This window comes from Antennarius striatus, chromosome 7 (assembly GCF_040054535.1).
Source record: "Antennarius striatus isolate MH-2024 chromosome 7, ASM4005453v1, whole genome shotgun sequence".
Lineage (NCBI taxonomy): Eukaryota > Metazoa > Chordata > Actinopteri > Lophiiformes > Antennariidae > Antennarius > Antennarius striatus.
This window is the reverse complement of record NC_090782.1, coordinates 10,245,025-10,266,610: the sequence shown is the minus strand read 5'-3', so window position 1 is coordinate 10,266,610 and position 21,586 is coordinate 10,245,025. Positions and strand designations below refer to the sequence as shown.

General features: G+C 41.1%; 1 protein-coding gene across 3 annotated transcripts in view; it reads left to right on the top strand.

Moving 5' to 3' along the window:
- Positions 1-21,586, top strand: part of tle2b (TLE family member 2, transcriptional corepressor b) — a 66,427-nt gene that overhangs the window by 20,367 nt on the left and 24,474 nt on the right. For all 3 annotated transcript variants that reach the window (XM_068318487.1, XM_068318484.1, XM_068318485.1), the window contains exon 4: positions 5,403-5,447. In XM_068318487.1, coding sequence (XP_068174588.1) covers positions 5,403-5,447 — 45 coding nt within the window. The remainder of the gene's footprint in view (positions 1-5,402; positions 5,448-21,586) is intronic.

Sequence of the window (21,586 nt, the reverse complement as noted above, 5' to 3'; positions counted from 1 at the left end):
GCACCACTGCTCACTACCTAATAATCACTACTTTGTCTCCTTTAGAATAAATGATTCAGTTTTAAGTCCTGACAAATGAACTGGCTTGTGAACTGTCCTGAAGAGCTGTCCTGGAGGTGACACTGTTCTCTGTCTGACCTCACCAAAGAAGCAAGCAAAGAGGAAATTATTCTACAGGGATGAAAAACCATCGCAGTTAATATTGTTATCAGTGCTGCTTCTGTCAGTGCTGCTCTATAAGAGAAGCACAATGAAGAACACATTATGTGATGCATTCACATGTATTGCTCTATTATATTATGTTAGTGAAATACTGTATTTTATAATGTGGAGAGGTGATTCACATCTGGTGTCCATGTACAGAATTTTCTCATCCTGATAGCAGTGGTAAGAAGAGCATTGTTTAAATAAAGTTAATTATCAAAAGTAACAACACAAATCAAAAGGTGTGTATGTCGGAAAAGGGTGGAGTGCCCTCTCCGGGTTGGGGATGAGATCCTACCCCAAGTGGAGGAGTTCAAGTATCTTGGAGTCTCGTTCACGAGTGAGGGTACAATGGAACGGGAGATCGACAGGCGGATCGGTGCAGCGTCTGCAGTGATGCGGACTCTGTATCGGTTCGTCGTGGTGAAGAAGGAGCTGAGCCAAAAGGCAGAGCTCTCAATTTACCGGTCAATCTACGTTCCTGCCTTCACCTATGGTCACAAGCTGTGGGTCATGACGGAAAGAACGAGATCCTGGATACAAGCGGCCGAAATGAGTTTCCTCCGCAGGGTGTCCGGGCTCTCCCTTAGAGATAGGGTGAGAAGTTCGGTCATCCGGGAGCGACTCAGAGTTGAGCCGTTGCTCCTCAGCATCGAGAGGAGCCAGATGAGGTGGCTCGGGCATCTGGTTAGGATGCCTCCTGGACGCCTCCCTGGCAAGGTGTTCCGGGCACGTCCTACCGGGAGGAGGCCCCGGGGACGACCCAGGACACGCTGGAGAGACTATGTCTCCCGGCTGGCCTGGGAACGCCTTGGGATTCTCCCAGAGGAGCTGGACGAAGTGGCTAGGGAGAGGGAAGTCTGGGCTTCCCTGCTTAAGCTGCTGCCCCCGCAACCCGACCCCGGGTAAGCGGAAGTGGATGGATGGATGGATGGATAGTTTAAATGATAGTCTAGTAAAAAGTCAAACTTTACTACATATGAAGTATCTGATTGTGTTCCACCTCCCAGCAGGACACACTGAATAACACCTTGTGAATTTATTCATTCATTCATGAATGAATGATTGAACGAATAAATTTATATTACCTGTTTCTTCATTTTTGTTGCTTTTTGACTGTTTTCAAGAACCTGAAAGATACAGCTCAGTAAAAATTTCCTCCTCTTAATGTTGGATACATTGGCATGAATCACATTTTAACGCTGTGTTGTAGCAGAATGCTTTGGATGGACTGCCAGCTGAAGCTGACATGAAATACATTGTTCCTTACAAGGTTGAATTCAAATACATTGGCCCTCTGTGGTGCATTCAGCTGTTAAACTAGTGGAAAAAGTGAGATGTTAAATGAAAGGTCATTAGACAGGAGAGAATAAAATGGGACAGAGTGAAAAACAGAAATGGAGAGTAATGACAGAAGTGAAGAGGATGATACAGGAGATGGTGGGATAATTATTAAGATGAGAAAGACAAGAATTGGGTTAAAAAGATGGGGAGGGATGAAGTGAGATGTAATGATGGAGAGGTGATGAAAGAGACTGATGAGAGGTGGAGGGAGAGAGACAGGAACAAAGACAGGTGTCACATATCATCCATATTGAGAGAGCTGGAATAGAGGCAGCTGAGAAAACAACATATATTTGTGTGTGTCTCTGTCCATGAAATTAATACAAAGATAGAAAAGCAAAACACAACAGAGATGAGCTCAATGGGGGAGAGAAAGGAGAAGATATAGATGTGGCGCTTGATAAGTACAAAAAACAAATATACAGATTGAGAATGCCAAACACAAAATGGATAGAGTAAGAATGAAATAGAAACAAAAAAGAATTGTGATCGATGAAGAGGCTTTAAAGGGAAAAGAATGAGAGTGGGAGACTGAGTGTAAAGGATAGAGACTAAAGTGAGACAAGAAATAAATAAAAAGAAAGGGAGTTAAAAAGGGAGAACGCAAGAGAAAGGAAAAGGGAGAGAAATAACAGCCAAGACACAAAAGGTGTTGGCAGGAGTGAGGGAATACACAAGAGAAGAAAGGTAACAGAGAGGCTGAACAGGAGCATGACAGCGGAGGACTACCATGAAATAAAAGCAAGTACAGATGATAGATAAATAGATATTTTATGATTTGAAGCCTCAACAGGGCTCGAAATTGCGACCATCTTGGTCGCATATGTGCCCTAATTTTAATCAGTGCGACTATTAAATATATTTTTGAGCATCTATGCGACTAGGGAAAAAAATCTGGTGCGCTTTTTTTTCCCTCTTCTCTCTCGCTCTTTCTCTTTCTCTATAGAGCAGGGGTCACCAAATGGCAGACCGTGGTCCGGATCCGGACCGAGTGATGGTTCTGTCCGGACCCGTGACCACTCCATGATAAATTCACGAGAGTAGATTTTCTTGCCACATTTTTACTTGCAGTTCGCGGCTACAGACGGCGGGCACTGCTCCTCCAGTTAGTACGGTAATAGCTCCACTCAGTTCAGCCAATCAGATCGTTGGTCTACCCTGCTCTGTCAGCGTACCAGGAAGTGAGACAGCTCGCTGCCGCTACCGCTGTGAGTTTACCGCTACAGGAGCACAGAAGAATGGAGACAGCATAGCTCCAAACGAAGGGAGGTTAATGAGGAAAACCGCTGGTTAAAAATGAGTGGACGAAATGTATGTTTATTCCTCCGTCAGGCAGTTCCAAACCATTTTACCTCATATGGTCTGAACACATAGCATGAATTAAAAGTGGTAACATGAAGCGCCACTATGAAACAAAGCACAGGGCAGAATTATCCCCTGAAGTCCGAGCTGATGGCAAAATGACCGAGAAAAATGCAAACGAATGTTCACTAAAGGCATGGTGGAGTTTGGGGCAACATAAAACATCTTTTAGTGATGTTTTAAAATACAAAACAATCCAATAATAACCAAAATTGTTCAGTCCAGGTACTGGGCTGGCCTGACAGCCGGGTACCTTATACAGTTTTATGTGGATGTTGGGAAAACATGTAGGCGCCGAGTGTGCACCCTCAAATGCACTACCGTGACAGTTTGTTTGATGCGGACACATGAGTGTGGACCTGCTGGAGAATGTGCGTGAAACAGTCTGAGCAGGACCGCGGTCCTGCCAGGAAACAATGAGAGCGCAGCTGCGGCTGCTCTCCTGGGCGAGGGAGAGAGGCGCGCGGAACGGAGATGGACGGATCGGTCTCTATCGCTCCGTCACTGCCTTGCTTTTGGGTAGGTGCTCCTAAAGTCTTTGCTGGTGCTAAAAACTTATAAATTTGGGAGCACCAGTGCTACAAAGAAAAAAGTTAATTTCGAGCCCTGCTCAATATGACAAATATGTCTTGAGTTTATTTTTTATCTTTTTCTTTAAATTAATAATCTGCATATTTCACTATGTGGACCTTAGTGGAATATTTTTATGAAGCACATTCATTATACATTGTATAAAGAAAGAAAATGGAACAAATACTTTCTCAGATCCAAGTATAATATGTATATTTGAAGATAAAACTGACAAAGCCAGTGAAGCAGTAAAATATCCCAATGCATGTCAGCCTCAGTGAGAATCAGTGAAAAAACACTCATCTGAAACTGAACAGTTTGGTCCTTTTCATATATGTTCAATTTTTGTTTGTAGGTCTCATTAAGAAAATTTTCTCCCTATACGTTATTTTATATATTTATTTTTAAATGCATACTTTGCACTTATTTGTCTTTTCCATGTGCAGCATAGTGTATGCAGTGTATTGTATACAAAGTGTATATTGTTCAATACAGTGAAGTGTGTAATATAGAAATGTTTTCTTCAGTCTGGTGTTTTATTCTATACAGTATATAAACTTTGAAGTTGATTACCTGACTATGTAGTATGTCAGTGAAGCAAATTTGAATTTAGATAGAGAGGTACATGCATGGGAAGAAACAGACAAAGATAGCAAGTGAGTAAAATGAGACAGGAAATAGGGAGACTGAAATGGAGAGTGAAAGAACATCTGACAGCTAGAAAGAGGAGGGTGATAACTAGAGAGAGGAGGGGGGGTGATAGAAAAGATGGACTGACAGCTTCTGAAAGATCCAGATAGGCGTGAGAGGGAGAGACTGAATGAGGTGGATCGTAAATGTAGAAAGAGAAGAGAGCAATAGAGCAAAAATGAGCAAGAGAATACAAAGAGAGAGAGAGACTAGTGTCTTGCTCTCATTGGTCGGAGCATTGCTCATGCAGCAGCAGGGGCTGCCTTTGTCACCGTGACGGATCCTCGCTGTCTGCTCCTCACCACCAACACCATTAGTGCACTTTGCTGATGAGTACATACACATTTTGAAGCACACAAAAAATGAGGGAGAACAAGACATATAGCAAGCATTAAGCAAGTCACACACACATGACGTGATGAATTCCTGAGCCCCTTACCATGACAGACATGCTTATTAGGCCTGAATGTTCTGCAGTTTTATCCCAGCTCTTTAAACCAGGTCTCAACCCTCAGCCCTCTGAAACTTGTGAAGACCAGCAAAAATGTCCTCAGTCTGCAGTGAAAATGTTGTTGTCCTCACTTTGTAGTCGGTACAAATCATTCACACACACACACACACACACACACACACACACACACACACACACACACACACACAGACACACACACACACACACACACACACACACACACACACACACACACACACACACACACACACACACACACACACACACACACACACACAGACACACAAAGTCAGACTTACTTGACAGTTGTGCACAGACAGGAATAGTCAAACTGTAAAATGTCCTCACTTGGCCAAACAAATGCGGGGACAGTTATCACACATAACTTGCACAGAGACATAAATACATCATTATTTATACACCTAAACGAAAGTTTCCACCACCCCCCATCTCCCACCACACACACACACACACACACACACACACACACACACACACACACACACACACACACACACACACACACACACACACACACACACACACACACACACACACACACACACACACACACACACACACACACACACACACACACACTTTCTCTTTTTTCTCTTTGGCTTTCATTAAAACCACACAGACAAACAACAGCATATGCAGCTTCACTGAGTAACAGATGCTCAATGGGAGTTGTTGGAAGAGATTTTCAGTGTGTTCAGTGTGTAAAACGCTAACGATGATCTGTTCTTTGTCTCCACAGTACTACGAAATGTCCTACGGTCTCAACATTGAGATGCACAAACAGGTAAGAAAGACGACTCGGTGCTTTTCTTTTTTCAGTCTGTACCCCGTGCTCTCTGTGTGACAGATGCATTTATTGAGTGGGTGGGAGGAGGTGAGTGTGTTATTTTACTCACACAAACATTTTGTGCCATTGTGACATTCTGTGTGGGAGGGTTCGTGCTATATTTTCTCGTCCCTAACCTCTTTTATGTATTGCATTTTGACTAAATTAGGAACACCTTTGCAGCTTGATGTAACAGCATTTCAAAGCTACAAAATGTGCCACAGCACTCTGACGTTCACCTCTGCCTGTCTGTATGGAATAAAAACACAAGCTGCAGGAATCAAGTTAAAGAAAAAGAATGTACTGTATATCGCGCATAATAATTGTATCTCGCATTGACTGCATTTGTGTGGGCGTTCTGCTCTTCACTTAATTATAAAGCCTAGCTAGTGACGGCTGTGAGAGAGGAAACAACGACACAAGGATTTGGGAATAACTGTTAAAAAATGGCAAATTTATATTTTGATGAACTGTTTATGACAAGTACGGGTTAGGTGCCCGCACTTGTCAACAAAGCTAAGGTTTATCTACAGGGTGGGATGGAGGAGATTGGTGAGTGAAATAAACCACCATGTTCTTCTAAATGATGTGAAGACCAGCAGAAGAAGGTCATTGCAAGTTGTGTATCCTTCACACGTGTCCCTCCTGAGCTCCGGTACTCTTGAATGGAGATATGTACTTAATGAGCGGCATGTGATCTCAGGAGTCGGGGTCTACTTTTCACTTCCACACTTGCAGCCAATTTGTGCCTGGGTCACAGTGTGGGAAAGAAAGAAAGACAGACGCAGACAAATTACAGATGTATAGACAGGCAGTCGGATGAATGCTGGGACAGGCAGTCAGATAGCAGATGTGAGATCTGTTCCTCTGTGTTGACAGACCTCCATTAGATTGACAGTATCATTATACCATTAAATGGCATCTTCCTTGAGGTGACTGCCTTCCTCTCCCCCTCTGTCTGAAATTATCTGTCATGTTAACTCAGTCTATGCTGTGGACTCTGACATGGAAAACAAAGTAACTAGTTTACTTGGCACATGCACTTAGAGAGCAGTTCGTTGTTTGAAACAATCTCTGAAAACGCCCTCAAATGAAAGCCTCAACACTTTGACCTTATAATTATTGTGTCATTCCTCAAGCTAGGTAATTATAGCACAGAGACATCAAACAGTAGGTGTCTGTCCAAATACTTGCAGTGTATCATGCGTACTTACTCCAGAATCCAGTACTTCTGTTATATCTAAACTTTTAGTTTGGAATGAGCCATGATGTGTTCAAGAGTTGGGAATATTTTAAACAATCTTCATCTTCAATACTTAATCCCGACCAAGTCTTTGTGTTTAGGTGACGCTACTGAAAATGCCTTTCTGTTGTACTTTCTGTTTAAACACTGGAGCCTTTTACCTAAGCTTTATGCAAGTGAATAGCATGCGTTTTCGTAGTAAAATATTGCAGCTATCCGATGCCTCTGAAGTGCTGCTATTGTTTGAAAGCTGCATTTGTCTCTCAGTTGAAAATGTGCTCAGACAGTTTTACCATTTCAGAAAACACTGTAGTCTATAGATCACGTTGTTGGAATAATAAGAGAAGGATTGGTTAAGTCTAATAGATTTCTTAACCCAAAAATTTATTTTAGTGTTAGACTTCAATATGCTGTCATTAAACGTTCTCTGGCTTCGCCTCTCTTCAGTTCATGTGGTGGAGCAGAGGACAGACAGGTGAAGTGAAGATAAAAATAAAGTGGTCACTTTCAGTTACAGCTAGACTTTGAAGAAAGCCATGTGATGAAGTGTTGATGGATTTAAGACAGGTTGGTGATGCTGTTTATATCTCATCATTATGTGAAATTTTCTAGAAGTGATGGAACGTATCTGTTGTGGCGTTTCCTGCAGACGTTTCTGCAACTGGTCATTCTGACTCTAAGGATTCAAGTTGGGTTTGTGTGCTGATTAACTAGAAATGCAGTAGAGCATAGAAAACTTCATTATATTTAACATTCATGTCCTGATATTTTCCGTTAGTGGTCTTCACCAGTGTTTAGGTGTAATGGAATACTATAAATGACCAGCAAAGACTTGATATGGATGTTGAAAAAAAAAATTGATAGTGACTCTCCAGTGGTAGCTAAAGAAAGTAACTTTAAAGCATTCCATTTTAGAATAAAATTTGTTGTGATTTTTTAATGTAGAATGAAAATATTTAATGACGTTATCCCCTTTTGCTAACAAATTAAGAGATTTAGTTAATGTATAAATTATAATAAATATTTCCCATGTTTGGACTGGACCTTTTCACTGTCAGCAGTAGGAAAATAACTCAAAACACCCTGTACTAATTATGAAAATATGAATACTGCCATATTAAGTTTTGTGATACTTTAATGATTATCAAAAACACAGCACCGATCTGTAATAATGAATTGAATATGACACTGGTTCATTTAGTGTTTTAACACCTCACTGTCAGATTGAACTGTTGGAATATACTGTATATTCAGCCATTTGACTATACTCAACATAATAGTTGATATGAAAGAAATAACCACAAAGAACAAAAGGCTCATGAAACAACATTTCCCCTTGTTTACTGTGTCACAATATATCAGAATATATTGAATCACAACTCCTGTATCTTTGACACATCATATCTCCATATTCTTGCAATACATAACCTTATTCCAGAAACAAAAAGGAGAAAAATGGCTTTATAATGCTAAATATATATCACTGGGAAATAGAATATGGAAGGAAATGCAAAATATGACTCCTTTAACTGCTTGTTTCGGGTCTGTAATAATGTTATTTATGGGCTTAAACGTGACCATTTTGTTCACAATGACAAAAACGACAATCTATGTTTGAATTTTGTTGAACTAAAGCACCAGGCAAAATGCATGTAGACCTGCATCATTTAAAATATGAGAGAAATAAAAATAGGATAGGTTAGAAGGGGAAGAAAATATAGATAAAGAGTAATAAGATGGGGGACAGAAGTAGGGGAGGGGTGTTGGCAACAAAGTCAGGCAGAACCGGACTGTCAGCTCTTACCGCCAAAAATAAGAAATGAACTCGGGAGCTGGCAGCACCTCTGAGACATGGGGGGAAGGCTGGGGCGTATGCGGGGAAGGGGGATAGGCGAACAAGATGACAGAGGAAGGAGTGTATGGAAAATAAGAAAAGAGGGGAAGAAGGTCCAAAGGTTGGGGGCAGCAGCAGACAACACCGGCAGGTCAGAGTAATAACAGAAAGAAAGGCATGAAGGATTGTGTCAGTCACCAGCGAACAAGAGTGAGCACAGAAATATGAAAAGGGGAAAGGTAGAATGTATATAAATATATTTCTGTAATGGGAGAAAAAGAAAGTATGTGAATTTATTCAAGGTAGATGTGAAAGGTGGTGGAAGAGTCAGTTAGAGAAATATAAGGCAGATAGGAAACGAGAATGTCAAGCATCAGGTAGAAAAAGAAACACAGGTTGGAAATAGACAGAATAACAAAAAGGAAGAGAGAGTGATGGAATATGATCAGAAAAAGGTGTAAAAGAGGGATATCAAATTCATATTGAGAGAGCTAGAACTAGTAAGCCAGGAGAAAAACAGTGGATGAGGATGAAACATACAAAGATAGTAGATAATTATAAAAGGGATGCTGGAAAAAGGAATGGAATCTTTAAAAAAAAAAAGTGAGATCATATAATAAAATAATTTTTTTTCTTAATTGGAGATATACGAGACTGTAAGAAGGGGAGGAAACACCACAGAGGAAAAAAATGCAAATGTAGAGTAAGGGAGAAAGAGAAGTAGAAAAAAGAAAGGAAGCAAAAGATGGCAAAGACCGCTAATGCTGGAAAAATGTGATAGAGATTAATTGAACGGATGAAAGAGGAGAGGGTAAACAGGAAGGATGCAGCCTCAGAAGAGACAGAGACAGACTGCAGAGAACAGATAGAGATTTTTATAGACATTTTGAGCCAAGAAAAGAAAAGCAGTGGAAAAGGAAATAAGGAGTGAGGGCAGTTGAGAAAAAGACAGAGATGGGGAGAGACATCAAGGGAGGGAGGGCAGCTTTGAGCCGCAGTGAGTAATAATGAATCATGAATAGATTTAACAGTATCTGCTCTTATTTCCTCTCCTCCGCCTCCTTTGTCTCCCCCCTCCAGCTTCCTCTTTACATCCTGTTGAGATCACTGCTATTGCCTCTCTCCCCTCTCTCCCCTCTTCATACACTCTCTCTGTCATTATCAGTGGCGGGGCCATCTCATGTCCCGCCGTTAATTGAGCTGTAACAGTCATCCCATGCTTTCCTGCCCTTCTTTTTAGTCTCTTTTTGTTTTTTCTCCTAACCCATCTCTCTCTTCTAATGCTCACCTTTGTCTCTTCTTCTTCTTCTCTTCCTCAAATGATTGTATCTGAACTATATGAAGGCATTGAATTGAAAATGTAACCCGTGCTTCTCCTTCACTAAGCTGCCTGGGTTCATTGAAGCACACATACATGCACACACGCCATCATCAGCTCTGTCGGTTCGCTGCTATTATAATATCATGTATGTTCCGGCTGCATACCCTTGGGAAGGAGGAAGACTGTGAGGGCTTTACACTTCTGTCTGCACCTATTCTGTATTCATCGATACACATTTCCAATGCCTAGATAGATATTACCTGCATCCCCTCACTATGTGCAGACTCACAACACAAGCATTCTGCAGCCTTGTAATCCAGTCATACACTGTGGACTCCCAGCGGATGGCAAAGGGCAGCTTACAGTAGTGATGCTCTACGTGTTGTCGTGTGGTGAATGAAGCAGATTTGTATTAACAGCTGATTCTGCTGCAGGACAGCGTGCTGATGGTGGGAGGTGGAGAAGAATAGACGCTTTGTAGGGCTCGTGTCCCACCAGAGCTTGTGACTGGAGTGCAGCCTGGGAAAATATGAAAACATACAAGGCAGGAAGTGGATGAAATATGCCTTTCCTTCCATCAGCAGTTAACTTCAAAGGGCCATTAAACAAAGCACAGTGCTGCTGAGAAAGGCTCTGTGGTGCGGAGATACAACCACAACTGTATTGAGCAGTAGCTTAACATTCTTATCTATGATCAGCATGCATTTTTGGTGCACATCAGGCTCAGTGGATGCCTTTAGAGGTCTAAAGTCATCCTCTGAAACCTTGAAGTCTATAAAAATTATCTTGTGGGGCTAAAAGTAGGATAGGATAGTCAGACCCAATCCAAAGCATGTAATCAAACGTTATTATATCAAGAGTAACGCCTTGTTGTGTTCAAGGCTGGAATATTTTTTGTACATTGATTTTAGGCAAAAGAGACAACATTTTTACAGCTACAGGTATGATGCATGTCAGTTTACCCGCTGGCCTTGCTAAGTGAGATCACCTTGTAGCTGTAAAGAGGAACACATCTGGTTCTTGTTCCTTGTAGAGAAATGTGAATGTGTCTTGCTTGGGGGTTATTTCTTTATTTGGATAGTGTCCATGAGTAGACCCTTAGAACCAGAAGGGAGGCGACGGAGGCAGTATTTCACTGGCAGTGTGGGTAACAGTTCCTTACACTGACACCACAAGGTACAGCAGAAATAAATACATCATTTTAGTATCTTAATTCCACCTGTAAAGGTAACTACCTGTAAAGGTAACTACCTGTAAAGGTAACTGTGGGGTTTGAAAAATACATCCTCACTCTAATGTTTTACGATTAACATTAGACTGTCACTGTGTACCATCAAGTCACAGTTAAATCCTCTGGTTTGGATGACTTAATAGTAACTCATTTTACATATGCAACCTTTACTATATTTTGTGTATAATTGTAAACTTTATTTAGAAATCAATTTCCTAAGGGGTGACACACCATCCACTCTGGAATGAATGGTTAAAGTACTTTACAGTCTTGCTTTTTACGGGTTTAGCACTGAGCCATAGCAACAGTTTAGTTCAGCAGGAGTTAAATTAAGGGCAGCCAGGGTGCTCAACAGGAGATTAGAAAGAACCTGGGTGTTGTAGAAAGCTGGATAACAGTTTAATTTCAGTATTTCAGGATGTACCATAATACTCCAGAATCCAATCACTCATTATATATTTGCCATTGATTTAAACGAACTAAGACATAATAAAATTTGAGTAAAGTACTCAAATACTGTACTTCAGAGCAACTTTTTAAATTTTACTACTATATGTTATGATGCTATTTTCAATCCTGTGCTTACTTCCTTTATGGAAGCAAATTGTGTACTTGTTACTCTTTTACATGTATTTATAACTTAATTAATGAGGTATTACCGGTATGTATTTGCAGATTCAGATGATTCAGTGTTCATAGGACAGGATATTCTGAGAATTGTGTTTACAGAAAAAAACAACACATTTTTAACATTTTTAAATGACGGTAAATGGACAACAAACAACCCACATGCAGATCCTGGTTGAATACCAATAAAGCCAGTCTCTCATAAAAAAAAAAATCTATCACACTATCTTACTCTTTCTCCAGTAAAACATACAACATACTGTACATATTTTAAGAATCAGTGTTTAGGTTTACATACTGCATTAAAAGACTAGATTGAGTGACTGCTTGGCTCCCACACCAAGCAGGATATTATAGGAAGCTGTGTTTGCTAGTCAGGATGCTCAGCAGCCAGACGGTTTCCCCTGTGGACTCCTCAGGACAGATGAAGCAGCTGGCTGTCCTTCCTTCCTGCTCTTTCCTTTCCTTTCATTTCACCACAACAGAAACGAGGCTCAGGGTGTGTGTGTGTGTGTGTGTGTGTGTGTGTGTGTGTGTGTGTGTGTGTGTGTGTGTGTGCGTGTGCGCGCGTGCGTGCATGCGTGCGTGCATGTGTGGATGTGTGTGTGTGTGTGTGTGTGTGAGTGAGTGAGAATCCCAGCCTTTCTTTGTAGTTCTATTATATGAATGTTCATGTTGTATACCTACACATTATTTTCATTTTTAGCACTCCCTTCATTTAAAAAAAAACAACATCTGTGAAGTTGGGGGGGGGGGGGGGGCATAGGTTTGAGAGATGGAAAAGACTGCAAACTGAGTGAAGAAATAATGTGAGAAAATGAATAAGAGTCCGACTACAAACAAGCACGAGAGGGAGATCACATGAGAGTGTTTGTCTGTTTGTGTTGTAAAAATAGTTTGTGTCTCTGAGCCTACCCCCCCCCCACACCTAATTAGCCTGAGTGCATTTGTTGTGCATGTATGTGTGCGTGTGTGTGTGTGTGTGTGTGTGTACGTGTGTACGTGTGTGTGTGAGCATGCACTGCCTATATTTATTTATATTTGGCTAAAGTTTTGACCCAAATCCCCATTTCATCTGGGAGCTAGTGCATAAGATGGAGAAAGTAAAGGAAAGTGTGCAGAAGAGGGATGCCTTCATTTTCAGCTCACTACTTTGGTTCATAATAGGATTGAGCTTCTCTCTCTTTCTGTCACTCTCTCGCTCTCTTTCCACTTTTTCCTCTCTCAATCTCATTCTTTCCATCCCCTCTGCCTCATCTTTTCTCTGCTGTCATTTCCTCTTCCCAGTCAGTCAGTAATCCCACAGTCATGGTTGGTTTTTCTTGTTTTGTTTTGTTTTTTTTAACTGATTTTATCTGAAGGGCTGGATTAGGATCAGTCTGCACATGTGGGTCAAATAGTACAAGCTTCAGAGAGGTGTGTATGATATGTGTCCTCTGGTATGTGTTTCCACTCTGTGATCATGAGTGCAGGCCATCCCTTTTGTCACATTTTAGCATCTGCGCTCTGTATGTATGCAGCTTTGATGTCACTCCCTCTCCTTCCCTTTCATGCTATCTGGGAATGCTTGTGCATATATGTGTAGCCGAGTTCATTTGTGAATAATGAGGCGTAGAGCAGGACAGAATGTGATATAACCCTTTAGGAATGATAGAAAATATGTTGAGATAAGGAAAGAATTAAAAAATAAAGTGAGAAACAAGAAATGAGAAAGAAATGGATTAAATAAATTCCTTTGGAGCTAGTGCTTTAAGTGTAATGTTCTTGTCACTCTGTGTCCATGTGCATACATATTTGTGATGCAAGCGCATTCATACTCCTTAGAACCTAAACTACAAAATATAAGGTGCTGGAGAAATCTGTAATTATTACTGTAATTTAGTGCAGGAGAATCAAATGTTCAGTTAATGATTTCTTTTAAAGGCAACATGTAATTTCACTTCGTCTATTAAATTAATTTATTATCTTTCTATAAAGGTTTTCAGTCGAGTCAGTCAGTGCTCTGCTGACCTGTCTTCTAGTGCCACCATGAGGTTAACAGATTTTGAATGTTTAGACGACTAGTTTTACTTCCTCTGTTTTAAATTGTCGTTCCTTGCTAGTGCAAATAACCAAGGGTGCATGGAACTGTGACGCTGAATTAGTCTCCAAGCTCAAATAAAAAACGTGTACATGCAGGCAAAACCACAAGCGCAAAGGCGTTGCCTCTACTAAGTGTGCATTTAGAGAAACATCTCAACACGAGTACACAGGTCACACTCTCTGGCAACAGCCTGACTAACTGTTGGTGATCAGACTAATGTGACCAATCAAGAAAGAACATGACATCAGTCCGTCCCGGCCTCCAAAATCTCACAAGTTAGTTTCACTGTCAGCAAACGTAACTGACTAAGTGTGTCTTGCATTCGCCAGCATGGATTGAGGGTCAACCAAGCAGTCCTCACACACCTGCACTCATGGAGCTGAATCGCTCCCTCACAGGGATTCTTTTATGTTCATAGTTGCTATTCTGCACGCTCATGTGTGCATGTTTATGTGCGAGGTTTCAGACTAATAAAAATGCCATACCGCCACCCTCGGTCTAATTTGCATGAGGGAGGAAAGGCGGTTTCTACCAGTGGAAGTCACCGCGGCTGAATTCATAGACTATCGCTCGCTACTTGAGACTCCTTAGAGTCCTCTTTCCTTTTGAATCAGTTTTCAATAAGCATGTTTTGGATCGGTTAGTTTTTCAGTCATGCATACTTTATTTGCATTCACCGGGATATACAGTATAGTACGCCATAAGAATTGTACATGGGAGTGCTAGTTTGGGATGTTCCAGTAGCGAGAGTGTCCCAAATGTGTAATGAGTACAATATTCATTAGTCTGTGTGTGTGCGTGTGTGTGTGTGTGTGTGTGTGTGTGTGTGTGTTTGTGTGTGTGTGTGTGTTCCATGCATGCACATTTTGCAGACAGCTTTACACATTGTATAGCATTGCATTGTGGCTGATCTGACTTTGAAAGCATGCATGTTCTGTCAATGATAACTGCTACAGGTAGTCCTCAAGATATGAACATCTGACTTACGAACATTCATAGATAGGATAATCATGCGCCACCATATCCGACTACTGCAGTTTCCTTTTCTGCCACAAACCCTGTGGAGTAGCACTGCTGCGTTCACTCATCTCCACTATCATGTTCTTGTATGTGTGTCTGTGAGCATCTCATCATTTCAGGTTTCATACTTTGGACACTTAAGTGTTTATTTAATGGCCGAATACAGCAAAAACTATTGTTAGTGGTATTGTCAAAAAACACGAGTGATGACAGTGGTACTGGTAAAGAAATACACTCGGGAGTTTGGTGGTAATTTAGTGGTAATGTATTCAGAGCGGCCCCTTTATGAAGGTAGCCATGTGACCAAGGCAAGCATCTTGCATCAAGTGTGAGTCATAGACAGATGTGGCGGACAGAATGTAGTAATTATCTAAGATAAAACATCCTTCAGAATCAGATAATAATAAAACGGCCCTTGTTATGAGCGGTTAATGTCTTCCAGGACCACCCGTGAAAAACAAAATTCCGCAATATAGCGACAAACTATTTTTTTCTTATTATTTACGTTGATTTAAACATTTATGAACCCTCCCCATACTGATGTTAAACCACCTTCTATCTGTATTACCTTTACCCACACTCTTATAGACTGTTTAAAGCATTTGTGTGTTTCAAAGAACTGTGCTGCGTTCTGTGAGTCTCGGAACAGGAGTACTGGCATTTAAATGACCTCATATGGTGATTATAAAATTGTAATTTAGTAAGTAAAGACTCACGGACAATTCAACTTAAAAACAACCTCTCGGAATGAACTGTGTTCGTAGCTTGTAGACTACCTTTACAATGTTTTTGTTGAAAATGGCAAAGTTTTACCTTTGTGTTTTCAACAAATACATTCATGCAAGAACACACAGCTCTGCTAAAGGGACTGAACACACTGTGGTGTACGTGCCATGGCAGCGGCCTGTGGTGTACCCTGTCAAGATAAGCACAGAATATGATCATACGTCAGAGGAGTGTCAACAGAGTCTGCAGCACAAACAAAACCACCTGGCCACCATTGATTTTTCTTGTTACTCTTGCTCATAATGGTCTGTTAACAGAAAAAAAAAAAAGGAAATCTAATAGACATGTGCAAAGCAGGGTTGTGATGTCATCGTTTTCAGAAGAGCTGCAATTTGCCCGTTTACATGGTAACGGTTCTCAAATAATTACACTCTGGAGACCATTTCCAAAAGTTTGGAGTGTCAGGCCCCAAAAATTACACAGTATTGCAAGCAGAAGAATGAGCGAGGTTAACCATTTTAGGGTAAAAACACTGATGTGTTAATGGCAACCAAAAGAGAAAGTCGATTGTGATTATGGAAGGTAGTTAGTTTAAAAACTGCAGCCTCACCTGCAGATTTTGTATCTGTTACATGCTCTATAAGGATTCTGTGTGTGTGCGTGTGTGTGTGTGTGTGTGTGTGTGTGTGTGTGTGTGTGTGTGTGTGTGTGTGTGTGTGTGTGTGTGTGTGTGTGTGTGTGTGTGTGTGTGTGTGTGTGTGTGTGTGTGTGTGTGGTGAAGACGTGAGCCATTTGTGTGTATCTTCAATTCTACTTCTGAATGTTGTTCATATGTCTCCTTCCTCTCTTGTATTGTTACTGCACTGAAGGTTGAATCTATGTCTCTATGTGTGTGTGTGTGTGTGTGTGTGTGTGTGTGTTTGAGTGTGTGCCCATCTGAGGACGTGTGTGTCTGCTTGTTGGTCTCATGCAGGGAGGCTCTGCACATTACTCTTTGTATGTGTGCTCCCTCCTGCTCTGTTTGCACTGGTTTGTGTGCCCTTGTTGCTGTTGTGTGTGCATGCACAAATGTTTGTGGTGGAGGTTTTTTTTCTGCATGTGCTTTGGCGTATTTGTATTGTGCACGATGCTGAGAGTGCATGTGCAAATGTGTGTTTGGCTTTTTGTATTTTTGCTTGTTAGTGTAGGCGTGTGTGTGTGTGTGTGTGTGTGTGTGTGTGTGTGTGTGTGTGTGTGTGTGCGTGTGTGTGTATTTCAACAATTGTGTGTTTTGCCCTTCCTCTCCTTTTCCCTTCCTCTCCTTCCAGAATAGAGGGGCCATCAATCAGAGGCAACGGGGATAGAGGAAGGCGGGGAGGGAGGGCAGGAGAAGGAGGAGAGAGATTGGCTTAGTGCCAGAGAAGAGGAGCTGGCACAGAGCCCAGAGGAAAAAACAAGAGAGAGAGAGAGAACAACCCTGAGAAGGAAAAGAAAGAGAGGGAGCAAGGAGGGAGAATTGGTGAGAGAAGCAGGGCAGAGAGGTAGAGCAAAAAGAAAAAAAAGAAATGAAAGAGAATCAAAAGGAGAGCAAAAGAGCAAAGCCAAGTGCACTAAAGGAAAACAGAGCAGGAGGAGGGAGAGAGAGAGAGAGAGAGAGAGGGGGAAGAAAAGAGAGAAATTCTAAGTGGAAAAATGAACCAGCAGAATGGAGAAAGAAGAAAACCTACTGCATGGTGAGAAAGAGGAGTCAGGATTAAAAGAGCGTAAGCTCTGAATCCCCAATCAGTGGGTGATTAGTATGTCTTTGGTTACAAATATTTACTTTAAACTTTTCACAGAGGGGGAGAGCAGTCCAGTTAGAAGTGTGGGAAGTCTGTGTGTGTGTGTTTGTGTGTTCGAGTATGTTTGTGTTTACATGTTTGCATGGATGCTGGTGAGAGGCCTCATCTGCCCGGTAGCTGTATACTAACAATTGAGCGACATGCACATGTAGCATAACCACCGATTGTAAAGAAATCTACTCATAGGAGTCCATTAAAACTGTTCCTACCAAAATGAAACACAATTCCAGCACACCTCAACTTAAAAAAACTCACACCGCAAGACCACACCTTTTGAAAAGTGGCACTTTTCAGAAGTGTTATCACTCGGAACATCAAATCCAAACGCACAAAGAGACATTAATTCTTACCTTTGTTGTGTCGTAAATGGTGTCCAGGTGCGTGATGCTGGCCGGCTTCTCTGGTGTTACTCGCTGCCGGGTTTGAAGTAGCCGGACTGCATATTGTTGTGAATCCTTGATTAATCGTTCTTTTGACAAAAAAAAAAAAAAAGCATTGTGATCATCGTAAACATTGTGACCTGGAAAGTTGAAAGGTGAAGCATCCATCTTGCTAGTGGAAAAATCAGAGTTTGTATTCCTTTGTGATTTAAATTGGACACTATGGATTCATGAATTGATGTTCTGCATTTTTCTAAGGTCAAATTGTAAGTTTATTATGGAGGAAATGGTGAGTGAGTGAATAAGGAAATCATTTTACACGCAGCTCTTGGGTGCTGTGCTATAATGCATACACACTTCATTTAAATACGTTTCACACACACACATTTGCATTTTTTAAAGTATTTATTTACTCAGTACAACAGAAGAATTAACCTTAATGTCAGGGTCACAGATATGGCAGAAAACCAGCCATAAGCAGCATAACCTTCCTTTCCCTTGTCAGCATCACGCATCGCATTAGAGTCGACTCCGGTTGGAGGTTGGAACGCTCATTCAGCCACTTCCAAAGATTTAAACCTGCCACCATTCCTGCCCGAGAGAGGTGATAATACAGCTGAAAGAGATTTTTTTTTACAGTAATTAGGTTGAGTAGAGGATTGGGGTATCACTCACATAGCCCTCCTTCATCCCCAGACCCCCGAGCTGGCTCCCTCCACCACAGCAGGACTCAGAGGCTGGCACCGCTGGCAGAGTCCGAGCACACTGGGCACCATCTCCTTCCTCCTGTGCCAAGCTCAACCCCATGCTCATCGCATTCAAATTCACCAAGCTTTGTTGGCCGTGTTACCGTGGTCACTGCTGCTTGCCATCATTCTAGGAGAACAAACACAATGTTGATCTTTCACAGGGAAGTGGGTTCTGCTTTGATTCGCTTCAAGCTCACGTTGCCGTAATTTCATCCGTCCTTTTAAGTTCGTCTGCGCGTCTGGATTGTTATGAGGGTGTGATAGACGACTCCGTGCATGTCCGTGTGTCTGTCTGCATCTCACACAGCGACTTTCCAGTCTTACGCCTTGTTATTCCAAGCATTTTAAAGGAAATACCTACGGGGTATGTCAGAACAATAAGACCCTCTCCCTAGACGTCTAAGTCTTTATCAGAACCGTCAGACAGCCAGTCTTTACTTGAAGGGAACTCCCAGTGCAGATACACTTTCACACCATCAGGCTGGGGGCTGTGATTGTTCTGAGTCAATGTTAATATTGTCCTTTGTAGTTTACCCAGTAGCTCATCTACAAAACTTTCTTGTCTATTTCTGCTTCAGGTGGTTATCTACTACACAAATGCATGTTGTCAGTCCTAAAAGAACTGGGAGGAACATGTTGCATTTGCTCTGTGGGCTTAACATGTATGGAGAGAGAACATCAGCAATAACCATCCCGAAATGAAAGAGAAGTAGTTTTAGTTGTGAAGAATCGTTGAGAGTTACTGTGTGTCTCTTGCATAAAGCGCATCTCTTGCCTCTTTAATGCATTCTGGTCTAGTTAATGTAGGAAAGAGCTGTGAAGGATTTTTTCCTGACTGACAGTTAAATACAGGTGTGAATCACAGGTTTAGGTAACAAGTTACTACAGAAACACGAGTATCAATGTGTTTCTTGATTTGTTGATCCAGAGGAGTTGTTTTAAAACATGTAGCAATGGAGAAAGAAGTTAGACTCATCGATTACTTTGTTTATCTTCATATAAAATGCCTCTTTTCAATGATTCTTAATTGTGTACTCATCATTACACCTTTTACACGTGCTGTATCAAAATTTAATCAATATTATTGATAATGTCTAAATTCTTAAGTGCAGTTTAGTAAACTGAGGATGCTCAGTCAGTTAAGTCTAAGGATAATTAAGGATAACTACATTTACATTTGGTACTTTGCCTTTGTCTATCTATCCTCCTAACCATCAATACGTTTTTGGGGCTCGAAATAGCAACAAATACCATAAACACTGAATTCAGTCTGGACACCCATACAAGCACTAAGAGGAGGAATTAGGTGGATGGAAACACATTGATGCTACATTCATGGGCAATATTTATGTATTTATTTATTTGCTGTTATTATGATATTGATTTTATAATTGCTTTTATAATTCTATTAGTTCTTGATGACATATAAGCCTGAAAAGTACCAGATACCATATAGACATATGGCAGCGTCTGTAGTTTCGTCATTGTCTAATTTATTTACCTTATTGTTTATTTGTTGATTTTCCCTAAAACATTTTTGGCTGAATGTGATCCATGAAGTAAAACAACCCGACACCAGACAACTGAGGCCTGGTCTGCCCTGGACCAGGTTAATTTCACAGCGTAAGTTGTCATAGAAACAAACTATGTTGAAATTCTTTTACTGAAGTGAAAATCAGAAAAACATAGCAAAATAGGCTTGAATTATTTTTAAGAATTATAGAAAAAACTCTATACACTGTGGTTGTTCAAAGCATTGACCTTTTTCAGACGTTCAGGACCTTAAAAATGGTAAGAATGGCTCTGTGGTCTGACTTATTTTGTGTCCAGTTGTAAAAAGAAATTAAATCAGTATATTGACTGCAGCGTTGTTAAAATTAAAAATGTTGCTATCAATATAAAAGCTCATTTTTCCTCTTATTTCTGTTAATTTCTCTCATTTCAGTGGTTAGGATGCAGAAACTTTACATGCATATCATTCAAAATACATTGAGGAACTGTGGAGCACACGCACACACACACACACACACACACACACACACACACACACACACACACACACACACACACACACGCACACACACATAATTTAATACGGGTGTGTATGATGATAGCCAATTTATCCAGTTATGATGATGATGATACCAACTATGACTGAGAAGCTGGCTTACCGTGTGTGTGTGTGGTGTGTGTGTGTGTGTGTGCGTGCGTGCGTGTGTGTGTGTGACACCATGGTAGTCATTACGCTGCCCTCCATTGCTCTATTATTGTCAGTCCATTATTTCCTCCAGCATCTTTTAGGGCCAAAACGTGCAATAGAAAACATACACATGCAGTACGGCTGCAGTAATATGTGACACCAAAGGAACAACAGTAACAACAACAAAACGGCATCTGATGTAAAGAAAAGAAAAACAGCAGCTAGGAGAAATGAGGGATGATAAATTAGAAGAGGAAATGTCATAAAATAGAAAAATAGAAAAGCTCTAAATGTTAGAGATGACGAAACAGTGAGCGCAGGAGAGATGGGGGGATGAATAGGGTAATAATGGCTCAGTGTGAGAGCTGTTGTTGAAAGAGAGACAACGGCTGAGTGAAGAAGAGAACAAAATGAGGCTGAGGGCACTCAGACAGATAGAATTAGACACACCACAGAGGTTCAGTGTGTGTGTGTGTGTGTGTGTGTGTGTCACACAGAGTATGTTCTTGTGTGTTTGTGTGTACAAGCAGCTGTAATGTGCCGATGGTTACTGCTTTGCTGCCTGTGTGTGTGTGTTTGTGTGTTGAAGTGAGAGAGAGAGACGTCTGAAGTGTATGAGTGGGATGAGCTAAATGAGAGAGAGATGGTGCTAAAGGACCAGATGATGACTGGAGTGCTGCCACCATCCTTCCATCTTCTCTGATTGTTTCCTCCCTCCTCCATCTTTCTGCTCTCAGTTTCATGGAGTTGCTCATTACAGATGTGTTTTAGTGCAGCAGAAGCTTAATGTTCTGTAAAGGCATACCATATCCCTGTTACTCTGTACTTACTACATTTCAGTTTGAAACCATATCATATATCTT